The 25240-nt window shown below is 46.6% G+C and overlaps 1 protein-coding gene and 2 non-coding genes across 3 annotated transcripts; all 3 read right to left on the reverse strand.

Annotated features, from left to right (window-relative positions):
- Positions 1–500: 500 nt before the first annotated feature.
- LOC138670241 (T-complex protein 1 subunit zeta) lies at positions 501–24346 on the reverse strand. Its single transcript, XM_069757412.1, has 14 exons — positions 24074–24346; positions 22498–22561; positions 22264–22398; positions 19286–19459; positions 19113–19216; positions 10920–11030; positions 9355–9514; positions 8746–8828; positions 8573–8669; positions 8349–8496; positions 7277–7410; positions 6684–6786; positions 2620–2692; positions 501–775 (listed from the first exon to the last, which is right to left on the reverse strand). The coding sequence occupies exons 1-14, from the start codon at positions 24208–24210 to the stop codon at positions 703–705; spliced, it is 1596 nt and encodes a 531-aa protein (XP_069613513.1). The 5' UTR covers positions 24211–24346; the 3' UTR covers positions 501–702.
- On the reverse strand, positions 5104–5235 carry LOC138673258 (small nucleolar RNA SNORA22). The gene has a single exon (XR_011319912.1). It is a non-coding gene; the product is annotated as a small nucleolar RNA SNORA22 (small nucleolar RNA).
- On the reverse strand, positions 11106–11234 carry LOC138673252 (small nucleolar RNA SNORA15). Its single transcript, XR_011319906.1, has one exon. It is a non-coding gene; the product is annotated as a small nucleolar RNA SNORA15 (small nucleolar RNA).
- Positions 24347–25240: the final 894 nt, after the last annotated feature.

Consider the following 25240-nt stretch of genomic DNA (forward strand, 5'->3'; position numbering starts at 1 on the left):
AATTTGAATACCAGAAGTCTCCCTGATTGGAAAGAATTGATTGCATTTAGGAACTTTAACACTTATCTTAGTAATAGCTAAAATGCAATAGTGGCACGCTACACCACACAGGCAACGTACTGGCACGCTACACCACACAGGCAATGTACTGGCACGCTACACCACACAATGTACTGGCATGCTACACCACACAGGAAATGTGGTGCTCGCTCTCAAGTGATTGTCCCAAATGGGTGATTTTCTCCATCCATACCATAGTGGTTATATGTACTTCTATGCTTTGCTATTTTTTTTTCTTTTGGTGGGGTAGACACTGATTGGTACATGTCAAACATTAATGCACACCACTGATATAGTAAGATTTTTCTAACAGAGAATCCTTCTAATAACCTGAATGGTATATGCCGAAAGCTCCATTACGGTTCCTGGTACCCACATACATAGAATAAAGCAGAACAGCCTTGCTGAGACAAGCTGATGAGGAGGAAGCATACAAATAGTGAAGATATCGCTTATTCATTTTATTGAGTACAAAGACTTGTACACTTCAGTGCCATAAAAAACTGAAATAAATAAATTCTGAAAGTTAAATCAAATGAATTTCAATAGGTGCTATTGTTACAGTTTTAAGTGAAGTTAATTAATTGGAGCTGCCGGTTCAGCGAACCAGTAAGGGCATAGGAAATGCAGAAAGCTTTAACTTTATCCTTTCAGAGAGGACATTCCTGCTCTCATAATCTCGTCCACCAGCAGGATATTGCTTGCAATAACAGTGCTAGGAAAGAAAAGAAGGTACAAGGTCAGTGATGGGAAATGGTAGACGGGCAGGCAACATGACATACTGAGAATAATTGTAAAACCTACATATATTTCGCGCTGTGCATATATTCTATCCTTAGTAGAAACGAGGCTGCCTATAACCCATAAGATATACTAGCCATTTAATAAAATTAGCACACAACAATGAATACAATCAGTCTTTCAGTGCAATGGCTGCACACACATTAAAGGGAACCTGTCACCTGAATTTGGCGGGACCAGTTTTTGGTCATATGGGCGGAGTTTTCAGGTGTTTGATTCACCCTTTCCCTACCCGCTGGCTGCATGCTGGCCGCAATATTGGATTGGTGTTCATTCTATGTCCTCCGTAGTACACATCTGCGCAAGGCAAGATTGCCTTGCGCAGGCGTGTACTACGAAGGACAGAGAATGAACTTCAATCCAATATTGCGGCCAGCATGCAGCCAGCGGGTAGGGAAAGGGTGAATCAAACACCCAAAAACTCCGCCCATATGACCCAAACACGGTCCCGCCAAATTCAGGTGACAGGTTCCCTTTAAAAGATATATATAAAAATGCATTAGTTCAGGTACGCAAATAGATGAATAGTTCAATGTCATTAGAATGTATAGTGTCGGCAAAAAGCCTCATTACCCGATGATGACAGTCTTCCAATCAAGGGTTACGTTCCTGGTGAAAATCCAGACGGAGTCCGAAGTAAGGAAAAGAGGAAGGAAAAAATGTGTGTCTCTTCAGGAGTGTAGTCCCGGCCGGTGACATACACCCCCTAAGCGTCCTCACTAGTGGTGCACAACAAGGACTGATGCACGCTGAAAACCTGTGGTGCTGCAGACGCCAGACCGGACCTAGCGTGACGTAAAAAGTGACGTGACCACCCGAGGTAGGGAACGCTGTGTGGACCAGTTCCTATGCGTTTCGAAGATTGCGGTCTTCTTCGTCAGGGATCCCTGTATGTCACCGGCCGGGACTACACTCCTGAAGAGACACACATTTTTTCCTTCCTCTTTTCCTTACTTCGGACTCCGTCTGGATTTTCACCAGGAACGTAACCCTTGATTGGAAGACTCATCATCGGGTAATGAGGCTTTTTGCCGACACTATACATTCTAATGACATTGAACTATTCATCTATTTGCATACCTGAACTAATGCATTTTTATATATATCTTTTAATATGTGTGCAGCCATTGCACTGAAAGACTGATTGTATTCATTGTTCTGTGCTAATTTTATTATTAAATAGCTAGTATATCTTATGAGTTATAGGCAGCCTCGTTTCTACTAAGGATAGAATATATGCACAGCGCGAAATATATGTAGGTTTTACAATTGTTATTTTCGTTGACAATATTGGTGGTTTTTGTCCTATTTCGCAGCTGCATTTTTTTTTTCCTTCCTTTAGGTACTGTTGCCTTTGCGCCAACCCCTCCATATAATTAATTATTTATTATTATTTTTACATACTGAGAATAGTCTAGTGTAGAAATGGGGTCTATGGGGTAGTCACACTTTGTGCACTTATTTTAGCATTTTCGCTGCTGAATCTGCAGTGAAATCCGTTGCCAAAATCTACACCAAAAATCAATGAGATCCACAAATGAAAGGGAGGCCTAAACTTCAGCCTCTATGCATGTACCAGGGACTACCAATGTGTTGCAATGACATTTTGGGCTGTGGACACCTAGTAGGGGAGTAAAATCAAGTGAGAGGTTCCCTTTAAGATAATCCAGATCAAGGCCACTAATGTCTCTGGGTGATAGACGAGGCAGCACCTAAAGTAGTTTGAATCGATTCTGAAAGACGGATGAATAGACTTACCAGGAATGAAGAAGCTGTTTCTTAACACTGTAATTGTCCCAGATTCCTGCCTCCGATGACACCATTGGTTCACCTACAGTTAAGGAAAAACCCAAATACCGGTTACTTAAAAAAAAAAAAAAATTCTTGTACACATTGTTACATCATTAGAATTAACTTTAGGGTTTGGGGATTCACAGTAATACACAGGACATTACACTTCATAGGTAGATTACGCATCATGCCCAATTCAGAAAAGATTGCCAGTATTTAAAGGGGTGATCCCTAAATCCCTAGCTCTCTAATGTCAATACTGTATAGTTGCATTAAAAATTCTCTACTGTTCCCCAAGTACACCAACTGCTATTTTTCCCCTATAATAATCTGTATTTTTACATAGCGCCGACATATTCCGCAGCGCTTTACAGTTTGCACACATTATCATCACTGCCCCCCGATGGGGCTCACAATCTAGATTCTATATCAGTATGTCTTCGGAGTGTGGGAGGAAACCCACGCAAACACGGGGAGAACGTACAAACTCCTTGCAGTTGTCCTTGGTTTATTTGACTACAGCGCTGCAAGGCTGCAGTGCTAACCACTGAGCCACCGTGCTTGCTCATACTTTTATCGGATGGCACTTCGCTTGAGAATACGGCTGCATTCTGGGGTACTCCAACAAATTATCAGGAGGCAGAGGCTGCAGTCACTGCTACGACCCTGCCTTCCCCTAAATGAATAGTCACCAATGATACACATTTCAGGGACAGGGCTAGTCCCTGTATTCTGTGCACAATGACAGCGCGCTCAGATCAGTAGTACGGAGGCGGTAACAGCAGTATCACAATACCTGGCTTGTAGAGACCAGCGCCACCCCCACAAGTGACCTCTGCAAGCCATCTATTGCAATACTCCTTACTACTGATCTAAGCTGGCAATATAGAGCGCACTGTCATTGTGCAAAGCTCCAAAGGACTAGCCCCAGCCTGGAAAAAAGTGTCGCTGATAATGCTTCGTTTCAGGGGAGGGGGCATAGACTGCGACAGTGATTGCAGCCTCTGCCACCTGAAGAAGCTTTGTGTATCCCAGCATGCCCTGTGATTCTCAAACGAAGCGTCATCAGAAAGGAAGTAGGAAAAAAATATTGAACGACAGATCGCGTGGTTTGGGAACAGTAAGGAATTTTGAATGCAAATATCAGTTATTTAGGTTATGGCATCAAATCAATATGGATTTAGGAAATTTACTTTGCCTTTGGACGACCCTTTTAAAGACTATGGACACCTCTGACAAAAGTGAGTTTTACATATTTTAGTTGGTTACCTTCAGTTAATAAAGTGGTATTAAGTTTCCATCTGTACTCTATTTCTGTCCTCATTTTCTGCCCCATAATATGCATTTTAGGCTAAGGTCAGACGAGCTTTTCATCCACAAGTCGGGACGATTTTCAGCCATGTGGCACCCGTATTTATACATCACATAAAAATACACACCCATAGATGTGTATGGGCGAGCGAGACTCATCTAAGACGCAAAGAGCATAGTGCATACAGCAATTTTTTATTTATTTTTCTCACAGACACTTGGTGTGTCTGAAAAAGAGAAACCTCATCTGGTCAACAAATGTCGATATTATACACTCGTCTGAATGAGCCCCTACACAAAGTGTGTGTGAAGGTTGGGGTGGAATAAAGAGCTATCAGAACTGAGGAGAATTTTGCATTTGGATGCACATAGATTTCCTTTAAAGGCCACCATGTCCCCAAATGCTATTACCCTGCATGGGGTTAACATGCACTGAAAGCCAGGCTATTGGGAGAAAATGCATTGTACCCCCCCCCCCCCCCCTTCCCCATAACCTTCCAGTCGCAGAGGTGTGGCTTCAGTCACCACTCAGTACATAGCGAGTGGTAGTTGTAACCACGCCCCCAGCACTGACTGACAGCCAGCTCAGCAGTGCATCAGTACAGAACCGGCTGGCAGTCAGTGCAGAGATGTGGTTACAACAACCACTCACCATGTAGTGAGCAGTAACTGAGAGCTGGAGACTACCAGGAGGAATAGAGTGAATTAGGGGCAGCACGGTGGCTCAGTGGTTAGCATTGCAGCCTTGCAGCGCTGGAGTCCTGGGTTCTAATCCTACCTTGGACAACATCTGCAAAGAGTTTGTATGTTCTCTCCGTGTTTGCGTGGGTTTCCTCCGGGTTTTCCGGTTTCCTCCCACAGTCCAAAGACATACTGATAGGGAATTTAGATTGTGAGCCCCATTGGGGACAGAGATGATAACGTCTGCAAACTGTAAAGCGCTGCATGTGCAAACTGTAAAGCGCTATATGAAAATAAAATTATTTATTATTCTGCTAGCCAGGTGTTCCGTTGTTTTAAACACCATTAACATACAGATTAACGCTATGTCTGCAGGTTAATAGTGTTTATTTTACATGATCGGTTTCCACTGCAGACAAACAGCCTAGTAAAGATGGATTATATGCTTAGATAAGCATGCTATGTGCTGTTCTCCTGAATACATGTAGAAGAACGCCATCTTCCAATGCAGAGGAAAAAGAACAGACATTGATGTAGCACAGAACTAGGATCAAGGGAGCCAAGGAGCCCACTTGAGTGTTCTCTGTGCAAAGTCATAGAGAATATCTTCATGAACCCCAATAAAACTAGTAAACTTAAAAATGTCTAGAAAACATGAGATCGATGTTATAAACAGTCATTATTCAGACAAACATCCTTTAAATAAAATACTTCTCATTAGTGTACACGATCCTCTGAAACCTACACTGGTTACTGTTGGGGAAACTTGATAAATTGTCACTTTGCTTAAACTTTTAAACCAAATCTGTTCTGTAACTTTGGTCATCTAAAAGCAAGACTGGATACAGTGTTTTACTGCTGTTTTCGAACCAGAAATTACCAATTGTTGAAAAGTTTTGTGCTGTGCATTGTGTTTAATCGCTTCTATAATTTCTTATCACAGCCATTAAAATACCCCCAGTGGGCAGTATGAAAATGGCAAGATTTCTAATACAGATTAGACAGGAAAGGGGGAAGGGAGCCGGGATGTTGATCTTGCAACCTGATTGTGATTTTTTTAAACTACAATCTAGCATCAAAACCAACGAAGCCGCCTAAAATTCAGCTTCCGAAAGGGCAAGTCCCAGGTTGTGGCATCTCAGCATGCAGAGCAGGGTCCCACAAACCTTCTGCGGCCCCTCTTGCAGTGAGCGAGATCTCGCGCTTAATAGCCCAGTGCTGCAGCATGCTGTAACAAGTTGTTTCCAATGGTAACTAACCCTTGTTGAATTGTGTGTGGCAACAGCGGGTTAGTGGAAAGCGCAAGAACAGCCACGGTGGGTTGACATTCACTTTGCATGCTGGGATCCCACAAAACTCGGGGCACATAAGGGTTACTTCTGTGAGGTTTTGGTACTGAATTAATAATCTAGATTGTGAGCCCCATCGGGGACAGTGATGATAATGTGTGCAAACTGTAAAGTGCTGCGGAATATGTTAGCGCTATATATAAACAAAGATTATTATGAAACAATTTAAATGAAATCTGTCAGCAGGTTTTTGCCATGTAATCTGAAGACAGCATGAGGTAGGGGTTAAACCACAGACCTCAGCATTGCCTCTGTTATCAAGCTCCATGCCATTTGCCTGCAGTGATTGTTTTTCCCCAGAGCTTCCCATGCCAGTCTGACACACCCCTCCTGTGACAGGCAGCTCACTGTCTATAGACATAGTGTATAGAGATCCTGGTGTGGGCGGGGTTATCTTCCTCAGCTCTGCTGTATTGCTAAATCTAAAAGCTCTGATTATGTCAGAACGGCTGCACCCGGTAATATAAGTGAGACTTTTGGATTCAGCTTCTCTTTGCTTACATCAGGCTGCTCTCAGATGAGGTAGCAGAAACCTGCTGACAGATTCCTTTTTTATGCCTTTTCTTAAAAAAACATTTAAAAACTATTGTACACCAGGGATAAGTAGCTCTGCAGTCAGAAATCCAGTCAATTTGTAAAAATCCTCTGTAGTCAAAGGATTTATCATGTAGAAATGTAAGCGAGAGGTACCTGAATTTAGGTCTACACCAATGAGCTGTCCCGATTCTGCATATTCTGTCTGAAGTTTTACTAATGTTTCTTGAGGGTCATATCCAGAGTTCTGAGCAAGAACCTGCAAAGGAAAGTACAGGAGTGACACCCGTGTCCTACTGTCACTGAAGGAAAGTACGGAAAACCGGCGCTTTATCCAACTGGCACTATAATCATGTATTTAGACAAATTAAACCTGAAGGCTCCAATTCATCAAAGTGGTAAAGCTAAAAATCTGGTATAAAACTAAAGTCAAATCTCTGCACAACACAATGTTGTGGAAAAATTCTGTGACCTGGAGTTTTCAACCAGCTCCATCACAATGAGCTTGGCAAGGGCAGGACGAGGCACGGCAGTGTCTGCTCGTCTAATTCATGATGAGTTGGGCCATTTCTTACATCTGCCTGACCAGAAGATGATTTGTGGCAAGGCGCACGCCATTTTAAGGACGCGTCTGCTTCACTAAAAGGATACAGCCTCTTAGTGAATCAAGCGCCTCGAGATCAGGGCCAGAATATTAAGAGTGTTAAAGGTAAGTGGAGGAAAAAAAAAGTGGGTATTTGTACTGGTACCTTGGGAATGATGAGGAGAGCATCAGCGAATGCCTGCACACCCAGCTGGGCTCTGCCCTTCACATTAGGCTTGTGCTTGACAAGAGCATCAGCAATTGCCACTTCGAGAGCCCCCGCGCCTGGCACAACGCAGCCTACGGGCAGAAAGAGGAGCATTCATTACACAATTCTGCTGCTGCCAGCGTTACATTCTGCAGTCTGGGCACCCAGCTAAGCCTTACTAATCACACTGTGCAATCCTGTGACTGAGCCGCAGCTTCAATGCCTTTCTGCACAAATGCACATGTGACTGATCTTAAAGGAAACATCAGAGTCCTGCTGTTTGAATCACAGAGCTGGGCTGCAGGATCACAGCTGTGTGTTGACTCATGCCGCCTGTGGATCGGACTGCACAAATGTAATGGCATCTTCCATTAAAGTACATGGAGAAATGGAGCTTTTCAGCGAGATACATTTAATGGTGTGCAGAATGTGACTTAGAGGATCTTGGAGATGGGAATACACCTTAGTGGGTGTAATAATATCAGAAAATACCTCCAATTAGAAATGTAGTATAGTTCTTCAGATACGTTATGTCGCTTATCCCATGTGCAGGGAATTGCAGTAGCTTAGGTATCTATGGTCACAACCACTCAGCGACAGTGGTCGTAACCATGGATACCTAAGCTACTGCAATGCCCTGCACATGTGGTAACTGACATAGCTTATCAGAAGAACTATACATTTCTAATTGGAGGTATTTTCTGATATTGCAAATTGGGATAGGGACTTGGAGATGGCAATACCCCTTTAAGAACAGGCTAGATTTTTACCCATCTGAATCTACTGTCAGTACAAATAGTTTAGTATGTGGTAAATGCAACTGGTCCGGATATTTTATAATTCTATACAATGCTTACCAGTTACACTTACCAATTAAGTTCAGCAAAATGTATTCAATCTACAGTCTGGGTAAATGGCAATTATCCATAATATACAGTAATTTAACAAAAACAGAAAACACAGCTTTATAAAATGGAACAATGAGCATTAAACAGTAAATAAAGTGGATTTACCCCTTATTGCAACTCACCATCCTCTATGGCATTCTTCACCGCCCGCAGGCCATCTCTGATGGCGTCTTTGATTTGTGTGAGCGTGTGTTTATTTGGCCCCTTGACCAGCAGGGTGACAGAACGTGGATTTTCACATTGCTCTATAAATGTAAACTTCTCCTCACCCTAAAAATGAAAGTCACGTAAACATTACAGAGGGAAAACTAAAGACATAAGACAATATCTAGCATCCACCACTCACCATGGTGTACTCATAAACAAGACCAGCATGTCCCAAGCACTCAGGGGTCAGATCATCCACAGAGTTCATGGCATTGCCGCCACAGGCGAGGGTCAGCCTAGGAAAGGGCAGCGGTTAGGCTCCGGGTGATACATAAGAGGCCATACCAGACAGACGACTAGAATGGCACCCACCTTTCCATATTTCTCCTCTTTGCTCTACGGAGAGCAACAATCCCTTCTTTGGCGAGGGCGTCCAATGAGAATGGGTCGATTCCCTACAGAGCAGGAACCTTGTTAGAGCAATGTTCTCATACATCATTGTACATTAGCCCACAGTTACTTTATGGCTGGAATCGGGGTTATAGGCATGTAAGGGCTTAGTGAACAATTGGGCCAGGTTCAGATGAAAGAAAGTGGACTGTTCTTTCATATTGGCATCAGTTTGGGTTTTACGTATCAGTAGTCAGGAAACTGGTCTAAATGTTATGTTAATAGCTAAATATCTGATATACAGAGAGTACGAATGGGATCGCATTTTATTGTTTTTGCGCACCCATAGCCATAAATAGGAGGGTCTCCTGCGGGATGGGACCTGTATACGGCGCTGAGCAGGCCCTTACCCCGCGGAGGCTCGGGGTGTACTGTTCTCCTGAATACATACCAGTAAATAAGTGTTCACCAGCAGCAGAGGAAAGAGAACAGGCTCGCTCTAGCACAAGACTGAAGCCAAGGGTGCTACCAATCACACTTGGGTGTTCCTTGTGCGGGCCCACAGTGAGAGCAATCCTTGGGGAACCTCACCTTCTGGTTTATCACTATGAAGCCTTTGCCGGAATCTCCACATACTGTTTCCTTCAGGGCTACGATTTTTTTTACCCTCTCTTCAATAAATTTTCTCTCGGCTTTGACCAATTTTTCCCGCTCCTCTGCACTTTTGTAGAAAAATCCAGAATTGACTTCACTGTGTGAGCAAAAAATAAAGAAAAGTTAAAGAAAGAACAATGCCAACTTCTACATGTTCTGTGTGTGATGTCTGAATGAAGCCTTACTGAAATTGCGGCTACTGGGAGAAAATTTATTTTTTCCTGGGAGCCGCTGGATTTCAGTTACAATGGTGTATATCTAGTGGCAACAGTCACCTCTCCAATCACTATACTGTGAGCGGCGCTGTAAGCATAGCCTGGCACTCGCACAGTGTGCTCAGAGTGTGCTCGACAGCACATATGTGCGGAGCAAGCCATCAAAGTGCCGGGGTGTGCTTGCACCCACCAGAGTACAAAGGTACACAATGCACAGCAATGTACAAACGACATTGCTGTGCACACACAGACTTGTGACATCTTCTAGCTGCTTCAGGGTTTGGAAACTGTCAAGTGGTTAAAACGTAGAAACATTCTTCTTTCACAGGCAGCAGAGCCCTCGCAAAGAAACAACGGCCGAATTGTCAACGAAGCAGCGTCGGGGAAAACACAAGCGGCTTCCTCAGAATTAGGCAGTGTGTGCACTTACTGGTGTTTGTTTTTGGAAAGCCCAATGACAATTTTTGGGGGGGCATTTAACATATGGTTTAAAAAAGTTTATATTGCATTAGATTGGACAATGATATCAAATGCATATTTATTTTTGAAGGTGGAGAAGTGGGGCAATTTAAATTATTGTTTCATTCTTTTTTCCTCCTTGGGGACTTAAGCATTTATTCTATATACTACAATGCCGTTGCACTGCAGTATATAGTGAAATCGTGGTTCTCCAATGAGGCCTGATTGTGTCACGGGGCCCAAAGTGCTCTGCAAACAGTCATTTAGATGCTGTATAAGACTGACAACAGCATCTAAGTGGTGAAACTACTATCAGAGGAGGATCCTGTCGCTGCTGTTTCAGCTATTTAACACAGCCGGTATCTGCCTGGTATTACTGGCTCCGGCCCTGGGATGGCTTCACACATTCCTTATCGGACGGTGATGAAAACATACATCAGTGGTCCTCTGCCCAGCTCACGACCCACCGGAAGTGAGAAAACATTCAGGCTGTCCATGTACATGCAGGCTTAGTTCAGCTTTTTGGTATCAAAACCCATTAGCTGAGCTTCCTATTGTGCTGACTTGGACATCAAAGTCACAAGTTTTAACACCCCACAGTCTCCATTCTGGGCTCTTAACATATCATTCCTTAAATGTTCCACTTATATTCAGTCTCCTCGTCCATGAAAGGGGAATCCCTGGTTCTTATATGCCAGACTACAGCGGTAAAGACGCATCAAACCCCGGGAACGAGAAGGCCGAGCTGTCCTACATAGTCAAGAGGAATTTCATAGAATTTACAGTAGATCCTTGCAATTTAGAAAATATAAACCCACACATACATACGTTTTCTCATACTCCAGCGACACATTACAGGTGAGAATATAAGCATCCTCCACCCTCTTCTTCATGTCAGGATGACGAGCCCCATGATCAAGCACAAGTCCTCTTATTAACCTAGAAGAAATTCAGACGTTCTCAGGGACAGAGTACATGGAATACTAACCCTCATTAATAATCCTTGATTACTGGAAGTGTTCACAATTGTGCCGATACGCTGCCAAAAATGGAACGCCAAATAGCAAAGCACACATGCGGTTTACTGTAGCATGGTGTCTGACTGCATAACCTACCACAAGGCAACGCAGAATTCATCCATGCATGGACCATTCTTTAGATGGACCCCCCCATCCAGCATTTTTTCATATTGCAGCACCACAGTGGAGCTACCACGTTCCGTGCCCCTACTCTCATACTTCCCAGCACTACTTTGGTCCGTCTCCAGGTGACCTGTGTGCTTGCTCCAGTATTTACTGGGAGGTCAGGTCACTTCCCAATGTAAGTCTGTGAGAGACTCGCTCTGGCTCACAGACTTGCACGGAGCGCTTGTGACCGTTAGCTCTGACTTACGGTCAGACGTTGCACTCACAAGATGGCGGCACACGACCAGAGCGATGCCGGGAGGAGCTGAAGACAACTATTAGGTGCAAGACCTTACATTACTAACGCCACTCTAGCGCTGAAATTAAAAAAAAAAAATGCTGGAGTGGCGCTTAAAAATAAAAAGTGCGTAATTAGAAGTTTAAAGGGATTGCCTTTTTTTTTTTTTTAAAGGCATGGCTTAATTAAAAGAGAACCTGAAAACACTGATTAGTTAATTTGCAGATAAACAGCATTAAATGGTGACCAGCTGCCTTAAGGTACCTTCACACTGAACGATATCGCTAGCGATCCGTGACGTTGCAGCGTCCTGGCTAGCGATATCGTTCAGTTTGACAGGCAGCAGCGATCTGGATCCTGCTGTGATGTCGTTGGTTGCTGCAGAAAGTCCAGAACTTTATTTTGTCGCTGGACTCCCTGCAGACATCGCTGAATCGGCGTGTGACGCCGATTCAGCGATGTCTTCATTGGTAACCAGGGTAAACATCGGGTTACTAAGCGCAGGGCCGCGCTTAGTAACCCGATGTTTACCCTGGTTACCAGCGTAAAAGTAAAAAAAAACAAAAAAAACTTCATACTTACCTTCCGCTGTCTGTCCCCGGTGCTGTGCTTCTCTGCACTGGCTGTGAGCGCCGGCCAGCACAGCGGTGACGTCACTGCTCTGCTTTCCGTCCGCTGTGCTCACAGTCAGTGCAGGAAAGCACAGCCCTGGGGACAGACAGCGGAAGGTAAGTATGAAGTTTTTTTTGTTTTTTTTTTTTTACTTTTACGCTGGTAACCAGGGTAAACATCGGGTTACTAAGCGCGGCCCTGCGCTTAGTAACCCGATGTTTACCCTGGTTACCGGGGACTTCGGGATCGTTGGTCGCTGGAGAGCTGTCTGTGTGACAGCTCTCCAGCGACGCTGCAGCGATCGACATAGTTGTCGGTATCGCTGCAGCGTCGCTGAGTGTGAAGGTACCTTTACTGACAGTGCTGCTACCGGGAGATTAACTTATCTCCTCCCGGGGAGCTGTCGTCTTCCAGTCACAAGAGTGCTTTAGAGTCGGCTGTGATGCAAAGTGCCGGGGCACGCATATGGCCACCGCTCACAGTATAGAGAGTCAAATTCATTTTCTCCCAATAGGGGCACTTTCAGTAGAGTTGCTGAGCAGAACTGTAATGCCGTTTTCCTGCAGGTTAAAGGGGTTGTCCACTGCTGTAATATTGATGGCTTAGCCTTGGGATAGGTCATCAATGTCTGATAGATGGGGTTGTGACACCCAGCACCCCCGCCAATTCAATGTTGCTCAGTTATAGAGCTACACACTGCAGTGCCATCTACTGTAGAGCGGCTGCTGCCAGGTACTGCACATGCGCCCCCTATTCAGATCAAGAGGGGGTGAAGGGTAGAAGTAGATGGTACTGTGCAGCTCCGTAACGGAGCACTTCCAGCTGCCTTCCACAATAACAGCTGATCAGTGAGAGTGCCAGGTTTCACAACCCCATCTATAAGACATTGATGACCCATCTTAAAAATAGGTCATAAATGTTAAAGTAGTGGACAACCTCTTTACCCATACATATGCAAGTTAATAGCGTTTTGCATGGTGACGGGCTCCCTTTAAAAGTTAAGTGAGGTATACTCACCTTCCAGCACCCGAGCAAATTCTTTTTTAAACATAAATTTTTATTTACAAATTGTGTCAAGCATTACATCTTATTGACATTAAATTCTTAATAATTAACACAACGTTATGGGGATTAGGGAAGGGAAGAGGATAGGGGAAATGGTGACATTACAATAACTATCCAATCACATTCTCTATATGCAAATCTGCAAAGTCATTTAAGAACGGTATTTAAACGGAAAGATAACCAATTGTTCCATTTTTTCTGAAATTGAGCTATATTATTATTAGATGTAGCGATTATTTTTTCTGATAGGCAATTTTCGTTGATCAGTGATACGACCTCGGGCAGTGAGGGGCACCTGGAGTTTTTCCAGTAACTAGCAATTTTGAGTCTTGTTGCTACAATAATATGTACAATCACTGTACGGAACTCATAGGGAAACGAGTCCAAATCAATAGCGAGTAACGCCTGCTGTGCATTAAGAGTCACCGGTATACCACAAATCTGGAACATCAGATGATCTATGGCTGCCCACAGACGTCTAATTCTGTCACAACTCCACCATATATGTAGCATGTCTGCACAGGGGTCTCCACACCTCCAACACGTGTCTGGGGAACTGCAGAACATCCTGGACAATCTACTGGGAGTGAAATACCACCGATATAACAATTTCCTGGCGTTTTCTATGTGGTTAGTACATTTAGATTGGCTTCCAATAACTAAGAAGGCTGCCCTCCACTGATCCGGTGTGAATGTGCAGTTTAGGTCTTTTTCCCACTTTTGCAGGTATGTAGTTAGAGAGGGCAGAGTATTCTCCAACATACAGTCGTAGCTTGTGGACAGCGCTCTAATCTGTGATGTCGGGTTCATCAGCATAGAGTAAAGTTTAGATGGCGGTGCAGGCATCTGTTTTTTCCTTTCAGTTAGGAAATGCCGGATCTGCAAATATTTGTAAAAATCCCTTTGAGGAACATTGTATTTATCTCTCAATGATGTAAAAGTAATTAATTCCTCCCCCTCATACAAGTTCCCAATTGAGGTGGTTTTGGGTAAATTCCAATTTTTAAGTTTGAGGTCCGGGATACAATGCTCCAGTGTCTCTATAGGAGCTTTGAGGAATGCGGTTTGTATAAGGCCTAATTTATTAGTCAACATACTCCATAGCTCCAGAGCCGCGTCTATTGTTGGGGACATTTTTAGGTTCCTATTAGGGACTTTAGTTTGATGTGCATGGTAAAAAGCTGAGACATTGGAGGTTCTCATCAAATGTTTTTCAATTGCTATCCAGTGCCGATCATCATCATTATTCCACATGAATCGTAACTGTTCGAATAATGCGGCCCTGTAGTACCGGACCACTGAGGGGCACCCCAGGCCACCCTTACTCATAGGGATGTAAAGCGTGTCCGCTTGGACTCTGGGTTTTCTCTCTTGCCAAATGTATTTTAAAATCATTGCTTGAATCTCTTTTAATATTTTCATTGGGAATATGATGGGGAGATTGCGGAACAAATACAGTATTTGTGGGAGAATGAACATTTTTACCGATGCAATCCTGCCCAGCCATGATAGTTCGTGTTTCTTCATACGTAACATGTCAGTTTGGATTTTCTTCCTTAGAGACTCATAATTCAGTGATAGCATTTTATCTGCCGAGAGTGTCAGCCGAATACCCAAATACTCAATGTGGTCATTTTCCCACTTAAAAGGGTACTTATTCTCAAAGCTTTTGGGGTGTTTTGTGAGAGGGGTCAGGTTTAATACCTGGCATTTAGACACGTTCAGCTTATAATATGATATTTTAGTATATGAATCGATTACTTGCATTGCTGCCGGTAATGATTCTGTCGGGTTTGTTAACGCTAGAATGATGTCGTCAGCAAATAAGCCTATTTTGTGTTCCGTTTTATTCACCTGAATTCCTGATATCATCGAGTGTGATCTAATTTTCTGCGCTAGAGGCTCAATCACCAAAGCAAATATAAGGGGTGATAGCGGACACCCCTGTCTCGTCCCGTTAGTAATAGTAAACCTGTCCGACATCATTCCAGAGACAGAAACCGATGCGGATGGGTGAGAATATAGCAGAGTGATTGCTTTAGCAATATTACCCGTAAATCCGAATCTGGCCAGAACCTCAAACAGGTATCCCCAATGCACCCGATCGAACGCCTTCTCCGCGTCCAGGGATAGGAGCAGAGAAGGCGTCCGGTCGCTCCCCGCCACATGGATGAGGTCAATCATTCGTCTGGTGCCGTCCAATGTCTGTCTAGATTTGATAAATCCAACCTGGTCTCTGTGCACCAGGGAAGGGATTACATCGGAGAGTCTATTTGCTAAGATTTTGGAGTACAGCTTGAGGTCAGTATTTAGTAGGGATATTGGCCTGAAATTACTTGGATGATCGGGAGTTTTTCCTGGCTTGGGAAGAGGGACTATAGTCGCTTGTAACATTTCTTCTCGTATTTTGCCTGTTTCAAATATATTTTGGAAGACTAATAATAGATGTGGGGACAATATTTGGTTGAATAACTTCAAGTATTCATTAGTTATACCATCCGGTCCTGGGGATTTATTATTTTTTGTTGCCTGAATGGTTTGTTGGATTTCTTTTTGGCTTATAGGTTGATTTATTGCCATCAATTTATCCTCTGGGATTTGGGGTAAAGATATGCTATTCAGGAAATTATTAATTAGCTCAGCGTTGGGTTGTGGGATAAGGTTGTCGGTCTTGAGATTATAGAGTGAGGAGTAATATCTTGCGAAAGTATTCGCAATTTCTTTAGGGTTGTATATTTTGTTCTTTTGATCATCTTGTATGTGAGCTATTTTTTGCTTTGTTAATCTCGCTTTAATCTTATTGGCAAGTATTTTACTCGCCTTATTCCCCTGCCAATAATATTTAGCTTTATTCCTCCTCAAATTATGCTCATATTTATATTGGAATAGCTGATATAGTTCGTATCTTGCCTTTTGTAGTTTCCTATATACCGTGGGTGATGGGCTATGTTTATGGATGTTTTCCATTGTTGCTATATTTTTATTGAGCTCTTCTATTTGTCGCATTCTCAATTTTTTGTGTTGCGCTGCTATCTGTATTAGCCGCCCTCTTATATAGGCCTTGTGGGCGCACCACACTGTGGTCGGGGATATGTCAGGGGTACTATTGATATCAAAAAATTCCTGGAGAAGGTCGTTAAGTTGGGATTTAATATTATCTGAGGCTATTAAGAAGTTATTAATTCTCCACGGAGAATAAGTTAAATTATTGTACGTCTCTTTAATTTGGCATGTTACAGGAGCGTGGTCCGACCAGGTTATGTTCCCAATTTTTGCTGATTGTATATTTTGTAGGAGCCATTTATCCACTACTATTAGATCTATTCTTGAATATACTTTATGTGGGTGGGAGTAATATGTATAATCCCTTTCAGAAGCATGAAGGACCCTCCACGTGTCATACAATTCTTCTGATATAAGACACTGGGACAGCGCATGGGATTGGGACTTTTTCTTTGAGCACCAAGATTTGTCTATGTTGGGGATCGGGACGAGGTTAAAATCTCCACAGATTAGCAGGGATCCTTGTTTTATTTTGGATAATTTAGTTATGAGGTCTTTAATAAAAGTGATTTGACCTGTATTGGGTGCATATATAGATGCAATTGTATACACCTTGTTATTGATGCTACATATCAATATTACATATCTGCCTTCATCATCCAGAACGCTATCAACAAGCTGGAACGCTACAGTGTCTTTTATTGCAATCGCTACCCCTCTCTTCTTTTTCGCCGCATATGACACATAGATATGGGGGTAATTTTTATGTTGTAGTCTATGGGTATCATCACGATTTAAATGAGTTTCTTGGACACATAGTATGTCCGCTTTGAGTGCCTGGGCTTCCTTCCATAATAACGATCTCTTGAAAGGGCTGTTTAGGCCTTTCACATTAATGCTAGATATTTGAAATACCATCAGTTACAAAAAAGAAAAAAAAATTCAATCAGTCACCAGATACAGGATAATAATAAGGGAAACAAAGGGGTTAAAGTAATTAACAACAACCAGAACAAGTACAACTTGTACAACTCAGAGTCCGGTTCTATGTGAACCAACTGGATAGTCGTTCCTATCCAGTATTAAAGGGGGGGAGAGAATAGAAAAAACGAAAGCAATATTCTCATGCCCCTTCAACCTGCCAGCCAGGCAAAAAAATAACAGTGTGGTGTCCTGGCATAGGCACACAGGGGATACATATGGTAACAGAGTACTTGCGTGAGAATCAGGTCCATTCTTTGTTCAGTGTCGGGGGTCTTTTCTTTAGTGGGGAGCTGGTATCTTCATCCACTGATGTCAGGGACCATTCCTGGAGCAGGGTCATGGCCTCTCTGGGAGACGCAAGGACGTGTGAAGTTCCGTTTTTCGTCACGATGAGCTTTACTGGATATCCCCACTTGTAGACAATACTGTTGTCCCGTAGAATCTTGGTTGCGGATGAGAATTCTCGCCTCCTGTTCAGAGTTATCGAAGACAAGTCGGTGAACACCAGAATGTTCCGGAATCTTTCTGGAAGTTCTTGCTTTGCTGACGCTGACTTGGTCACTGCCTCCTTGAAATGGTAGAAGTGCAGCCTGGCTATCACGTCTCGCGGTGCGGAGCTGGGAGCAGACTTTGGTTTGGGGATCCGATGTGCCCTGTCAATCAGCAGGTCCCTCTGTTCTGCTGACGGCACCAGAATTGTGAAGAAGTCCATTAGAAACTCCTTTAGTGTATCCGCTGACACACTCTCAGGGATTCCTCTGAAACGTAGGTTATTGCGCCTGGATCGGTCTTCTAGGTCTGCAAGCTTCAGTTTTAGGGCCATGATTTCTTCGTCCGCTTCATTATGCGCGTCTACTAGTTGGTTGTGCGCCGTAGTATATTCCTCCAGTTTCCCCTCTATGTGTGAGGTTCTGTCGCCAATCTGCGTTATTTCTTTATGTAGCTCAGTGAAAGCCGTTGTGATATCAGTATGAATGGCTTGCTTCAGGTCTCCCAGCAGGGATTTGAGTGTGGCTACAGTGACAGGGGCAGAATTGGAGTCTGTAATAGGAGAGTCTGAGGAGACGGTCAGGGCTGTGTTTAGTGGCTGTAAATCTTCAGGCTCTGAACCTTCAGCATTCCTAGCAGGGGGGAAAAGCAGGGACTGCAGCGTTGGTGAATAGCTCTGTGTGCTCAGGGATCTTTCAGTTTTGCTGGGAGTTTGGGGCTGGTGGAGTGATTCACTGTGCAGCTCTGACCTTTGCTTCACACTGCCATCACTCCTGCTGCTGCCGGCGGCCGCGTGGTGAGAGTTGCGGTCGCCATCTTGGATCCAACTACCCATCGCTTCAAAGACCTGGACCCTGCTGGGCGCCTGCCCCCTCCTTCTCCCTCGCTTCATTCCTGGAGTGCACCACCGCCTGGCTTATCTTATCTTCAGATCTGACCTCCTCCGGTCACCTCACTGTGCTTTGGGCCGCTTATGATAGCTGGTGGTTAGGGAGCTCGAGCCTCGCACGTCCGCTCAGCTCCACATCCGGTCACGCCCCCGCACCCGAGCAAATTCAAACAGGTCAGTAACTTTGAAGTCACAGCACCGCTGCAGTCTGTAATTGCCTGCAGCGGTCTGGTGTTTTCAGAGAAATGTCAAGTGCTCTCTTAATCACCTGACTGGTGCAGCCAAGTACAAGCTGGAGCAACTTCTGGAACAGGATGCACTGGGTTAATATGCCTCCAATTACTATTTTTAATCAGTCTGCGCCTTAAAATGATTATTTTACTCATGGACAATCCCTTTAACTTTATTCAATTGATAGAAAATATAAACAACACTGGTGCTTGTCTGTTAATGGCAAACATGCTGTCACCCCACAGAATAAGAGTAGAAGCTAAACTGCAGGGGAGGACAAACCTGATAATCATGTAGATTACACAGGAAATATCAATACTACTTACGTGGTGTCACTTTCTGTCTTGTGCTTCATCTCCATTATTTCCACCATGTACAAGTCAATTGGTTCGCTGGGTTGTCTTATGGCCAAAACAGCGTCCACGACAGCCTGAAAAGCAGGATCCGGTCAGGCAGTGATGCGGGGTGTGAGGAAGCAGGACATGGGGGACATACCTACCTCGGTTAGTACATCGGCCAGCTCGGCGTGTACTTTGGTGCGCAGCGAAGTCCGGGCCACATTAATCAGCGTTTCTCTGTCCATTTCTTTAGATACCTTCACCTCCTCTAAGACTTTAAGTGCTTTCTCTTTGGCTGCTTCGAATCCTTCAGTGACGATTCTTGGGTGAAGACCCTTAAAACACACAATGCAATTGAAAGAATAATTGGATAGAGATACGGAGGTCGATCTATATGCAATCCTATGGCAACTTCTTTCATTTGCCTAATTATTAAAGGGGCTTTCCACTCTTAGGGTACCGTCACACACTGACATTTCGATCGCTACGACGGTACGATTCGTGACGTTCCAGCGATATCGTTACGATATCGCTGTGTCTGACACGCAGCAGCGATCAGGGATCCTGCTGAGAATCGTACGTCGTAGCAGATCGTTTAGAACTTTCTTTCGTCGCTGGATCTCCTGCTGTCATCGCTAGATCGGTGTGTGTGACACCGATCTAGCGATGCGATCTAGCGATGCGTTCGCTTGTAACCAGGGTAAACATCGGGTTAAGGTACCTTCACACAACGATATTGTTAACGATATCGTTGCTATTTGTGACGTAGCAACGATATCGTTAATGAAATCGTTATGTGTGACAGCGACCAACGATCAGGCCCCTGCTGGGAGATCGTTGGTCGCTGAATAAAGTCCAGAACTTTATTTCGTCGCTGGACTCCCTGGAGACATCGCTGGATCGGCGTGTGTGACACCGATCCAGCGATGTCTTCACTGGTAACCAGGGTAAACATCGGGTAACTAAGCGCAGGGCCGCGCTTAGTAACCCGATGTTTACCCTGGTTACCATGCTAAAAGTAAAAAAAAACAAACAGTACATACTTACCTACAGCCGTCTGTCCTCCAGCGCTGTGCTCTGCTCTCCTCCTGTACTGGCTGTGAGCCGGAAAGCAGAGCGGTGACGTCACCGCTCTGCTTTCCGGCTCACAGACAGTACAGGAGGAGAGCAGAGAAGCAGAGCGCAGCGCTGGAGGACAGACAGCGGTAGGTAAGTATGTACTGTTTGTTTTTTTTTACTTTTAGCATGGTAACCAGGGTAAACATCGGGTTACTAAGCGCGGCCCTGCGCTTAGTTACCCGATGTTTACCCTGGTTACCGGCATCGTTGGTCGCTGGAGAGCGGTCTGTGTGACAGCTCTCCAGCGACCAAACAGCGACGCTGCAGCGATCCGGATTGTTGTCGGTATCGCTGCAGCGTCGCTAAATGTGAAGGGGCCTTTACTAAGCGCAGGGCCGCGCTTAGTAACCCGGTGTTTACCCTGGTTACAAGCGTAAAACTAAAAAAAAAAACAAACAGCACATATTTACATTCTGGTGTCCGTCAGGTCCCTTGCCGTCTGCTTCCCGCACTGTGACTGCCGGCTGTAAAGTGAAAGCAGAGCACAGCGGCTGTGCTTTCACTTTACGGCCGGCAGTCAGTGAGTGCGGGAAGCAGACGGCAAGGGACCTGACGGACACCGGAATGCAAGTATGTGCTGGTTTTTTTACGCTGGTAACCAGGGTAAACATCGGGTTACTAAGCGCGGTCCTGCGCTTAGTTACCTGATGTTTACCCTTGTTACCCAGGGACCTCGGCATCGTTGGTCGCTGGAGAGCTGTCTGTGTGACAGCTCCCCAGCGACCACACTACGATTTACCTACGATCACGGCCAGGTCATATCGCTGGTCGTGATCGTAGGTAAATCGTATAGTGTGACGGTACCCTTAGAAAAGTAATCCCCAAACGTCCATCTTGTTAAGCAATAGACACAGATAGTATGAAACGTCCCCGGATCCAGTGCCAGGGCTCAGCTGCAGTGGTGGCATTGTGGCTCTCATCACGGACGCAGAAAAGGTAAAGGGTTTGCCCTGCCAAGACTGCCCCTTCTCAGTCCCGGAGTCTCACTTCCTACATACATATCCAATTTGTCCCAAGGAGCGTGAAGCCAGCGCCAATTGGCAGTAGGGATCACGTGTTAATGCCGCATGATCCCCGGGAGAGCCAGTGCCAGCACTAAAGGTAAGTATAAGGAGGAATCCCGGGGATCGAGAAGGGCTGACCTAGTAGTGGACAAACCCTTTAAAGGGAACCTGTCACCCCGAAAGTCGCGGGTGAGGTAATCCCACCGGCATCAGGGGCTTATCTACAGCATTCTGTAATGCTGTAGATAAGCCCCCGATGTTACCTGAAAAAGGAGAAAAAGACGTTAGATTATACTCACCCAGGGGCGGTCCCGCTGCTGGTCAGGTCAGATGGGCGTCTCCGGTCCGCTCCGGCGCCTCCTATCTTCTTTCCATGACGTCCTCTTCTGATCTTCAGCCACGGCTCCGGCGCAGGCGTACTTTGCTCTGCCCTCTTGAGGGCAGAGGATAGTACTGCAGTGCGCAGGGCCCGGCGCCTGCGCACTGCAGTACTTTGTCTGCCCTCAACGGCAGAGCAAAGTACGCCTGCGCCGGAGCTGAAGATCAGAAGAGGACGTCATGAAAAGATAGGAGGCGCCGGAGCGGAGACGCCCATCCGACCTGACCAGCAGCGGGACCGCCCCTGGGCGAGTATAATCTAACGTCTTTTTCAGGTAACATCGGGGGCTTATCTACAGCTGCAGATAAGCCCCTGATGCCGGTGGGATTACCTCACCCGCGATTTTCGGGGTGACAGGTTCCCTTTAAGCTGGTTGTGTAGGCTCTCTAATTGGCTGCAGCAGTGATGTGAGACGGCACTGCAGGTGGACCCGCCGAATACTATCTGATCTTGTCATTTTACCTGACATGTAACATTGGGGTCCACGTCTCTACATGTACAGGACATATTACTCTGGGACTATGTATCCCCAGGCTGGGGGCGCTCCACGGTCACACGCTGCTCTCAGGTCCACTGGAACTATGACCTGACTCCTGCACTTTCCAGCTGTACGACGGCCCGCTCAGCTCCCGGGTACCTCGGATATGTAGAGGTCCGCCTGCTTCAGCAGCTCCCCGATGATCAGCACGTTGGAGGTCGTCCCATCTCCGGTAATGTCGTCTTGGGCAGTGGCTACTTTCGCAATTAAGGAGGCTGTTGGATGCTGGATTTGCTAAAGAAGAAAACCCCGAGAAGGTGTTTACTGCTCATATATCACATCACCTACACTCCCCCACTACACCGGCTCCAATGTGCCCACCCACACACCTACCATCTCATGGAGCAGGACATTGCCGTCCTTCGTGAGCTTGATATCTCCAGCTCCAGAGACCAACCTGCTCCAGAGAAATCAGAGTCAGACAAGAACAGTCCAGAGTCTCACAGATCACCTACACGGGATACAACTGCTCGGACCCCCAGGGATCTCAGTCTGGTAATGAGCCTGTGCCACCGCGGTTCCATTCACTCCCTATAGCACTGGGACAGCACATGCCCCCTACCACAGGGGACTCTGGATCCCCCATTCTCAGGATCACAGGGGTCCCGCTGTATGGCGGCACACACGAGCAGTATGGGGAACTATAGGCGGCTCCTCTAAGGGCTGATGGACCAGGGACTCAGAGTGGATCAGCAGCCATCTATGGCTACGTTCACATTTGCGTTGTGTGAAGTTGCGTCGGAGACAACGCAAACAAAAACGCAACAAAACGCGTTTTGCGACGCATGTGTCCTTGGTTGCCGAATTTTGGACGCAAAAAAAATGCAGCTTGCTGCGTCCTCTGCGCCCTACGCTTGCGGCAAAAAAACAAACGCATGCGTCGTAAAACGCAGCACAACGCATGTCCATGCGCCCCCCATGTTAAATATAGGGGCGCATGACATGCGTCGCCGCAGTTGCTCCCGACGCAACGCAAATGTGAACGTAGCCTAAGATGGGCTACAGGACAGCATCCTACAGAGCCCTTACTCATGCCCCCTCCCTGCCCACCATACACCCTCACCCTACCATAATGTGGAAGCAGAGTGGAATAATGGGGTCAATGCTCAGTGAGGTTAAGTGAGAGCTCCAGGCCGGTGCCCGAACACAATCACAGCCATCACCATATAAGGCAGAGCCGCACTGGTCACTGCACGGCCGGCACGTGTAACCCGGTAACCAGGCAGCTCCGGCCGGCACGTGTAACCAGGCAGCTCCGGCCGGCACCGGCACGTGTAACCAGGCAGCTCCGGCCGGCACGTGTAACCAGGCAGCTCCGGCCGGCACGTGTAACCAGGCAGCTCCGGCCGGCACCGGCACGTGTAACCAGGCAGCTCCGGCCGGCACGTGTAACCAGGCAGCTCCGGCCGGCACGTGTAACCAGGCAGCTCCGGCCGGCACGTGTAACCAGGCAGCTCCGGCCGGCACGTGTAGCCAGGCAGCTCCGGCCGGCACCGGCACGTGTAACCAGGCAGCTCCGGCCGGCACGTGTAGCCAGGCAGCTCCGGCCGGCACGTGTAACCAGGCAGCTCCGGCCGGCACGTGTAACCAGGCAGCTCCGGCCGGCACGTGTAACCAGGCAGCTCCGGCCGGCACCGGCACGTGTAACCAGGCAGCTCCGGCCGGCACGTGTAACCAGGCAGCTCCGGCCGGCACGTGTAACCAGGCAGCTCCGGCCGGCACGTGTAGCCAGGCAGCTCCGGCCGGCACGTGTAACCAGGCAGCTCCGGCCGGCACGTGTAACCAGGCAGCTCCGGCCGGCACGTGTAACCAGGCAGCTCCGGCCGGCACGTGTAACCAGGCAGCTCCGGCCGGCCGGCACGTGTATGCCGCGCTACCAGGCCGGCCGCTCACATCGCGGGGCTCTTACATCTTCATGGTGCCCTTAGGCCCGAGGTTGGTCCGCAGCACATCCTGGAGCCCGCGGGCCGCACTGATGTTAACGGCGAGGGCCGCATGGGCCCGGGCTACCTCGGCTTTCGGGTTAAGGGCTTTGACGGCCGCCATTGCGGTGCAGCAGGGGCTCAGGAGCGGACGGCGGAGACAGCGCGGCACACAATGACCAAGCCCCGGCCTTCCCTGCACGCCGCGAGAGAGAGGGGCCGGCGCTTCCAGAACAATCTAGCATGCTCCCCAGCAAGCCCCGCCCACAGGCCTAGATGATTGGTCGAGAACGAGAACCCGCTCTATGATTGGCTGTTGTGCAGCGTAATCTCGCGAGATCCATACTGACCGGTCTCCCTCTATTCCCTCTCCCAAGCCAACGTGAACGTAAGTTCTAAGTTAACCGCCGGAGGAAGTGACTGCTCTTCATCCTGGTGTCCGGTTACCAGGATAATACTGTGTGGGCCGCCATAACAAACCGTTACCTGTGCCGGCACCGCGCATTACTGCCTGCATGGCCGCTTGCACACTAGTAGCAGATCACGTGTAGTTACTACAAATCCCGGCGGCCAGCTGAGTGCACCACGTGACATGTCTGCCACATAGGGAGGTATGGACCGGTTTCCCATAGCAACAAATTAAGGACAGACCAGCGTCTCAGTAGGGCGGTGTACTTGTGGGAAAACCCAGCTGTAAAGGACTGTCCTGGTAAATCGGGGACTGTAGGCATCGATGCAAGCACGACAGCCATGAGTATTTGGTCAGTATTTACATCAGTATTTGCAACCCAAATGCCCAGGAGTGGGTGATAAATCCAGAAGTGGTGCATATGTTTCTATTATACTTTTCCTCTGATTGTTCCACTCCTGGTTTTGGCTACAAACACTGAGGTAAAATACTGACCAAATACTGATAGTGTGAACGTGGCCAAAGTGTGTATTCTGCAGTTATAGGGAGACTGGTTTCATGGCGCCCGCCCCACAGGCAGCAGCAGATGTATGGGAGCACTGGGACGCTGCGGCATGTTTACAGACAGTAGAAAAAGCCACTTCGGGATCCATGCTGGGAAGCAGGGGTGGATTAAGGGTAGCCAGGGCCCCGGGCTGTTCGCACACTGTGGGCCCCCCCGGTCATGTGACGGGGGTCATGATAT

The sequence above is a fragment of the Ranitomeya imitator genome, chromosome 3, assembly GCF_032444005.1.
Source record: "Ranitomeya imitator isolate aRanImi1 chromosome 3, aRanImi1.pri, whole genome shotgun sequence".
Taxonomy (NCBI): Eukaryota; Metazoa; Chordata; class Amphibia; order Anura; family Dendrobatidae; genus Ranitomeya; species Ranitomeya imitator.

Excerpts from the sequence above, each read along its gene's own strand:
- LOC138670241 (XM_069757412.1), bottom strand. The coding sequence starts at position 24,210 with ATGGCGGCCGTCAAAGCCCTTAACCCGAAAGCCGAGGTAGCCCGGGCC. Across the intron at positions 19,217-19,285 it reads TGGCCGATGTACTAACCGAG|GCTGTCGTGGACGCTGTTTT; the intron begins GTAGGTATGTCC and ends CCTGCTTTTCAG. Across the intron at positions 6,787-7,276 it reads CTCTCCTCATCATTCCCAAG|GTTCTTGCTCAGAACTCTGG; the intron begins GTACCAGTACAA and ends TTTCCTTTGCAG.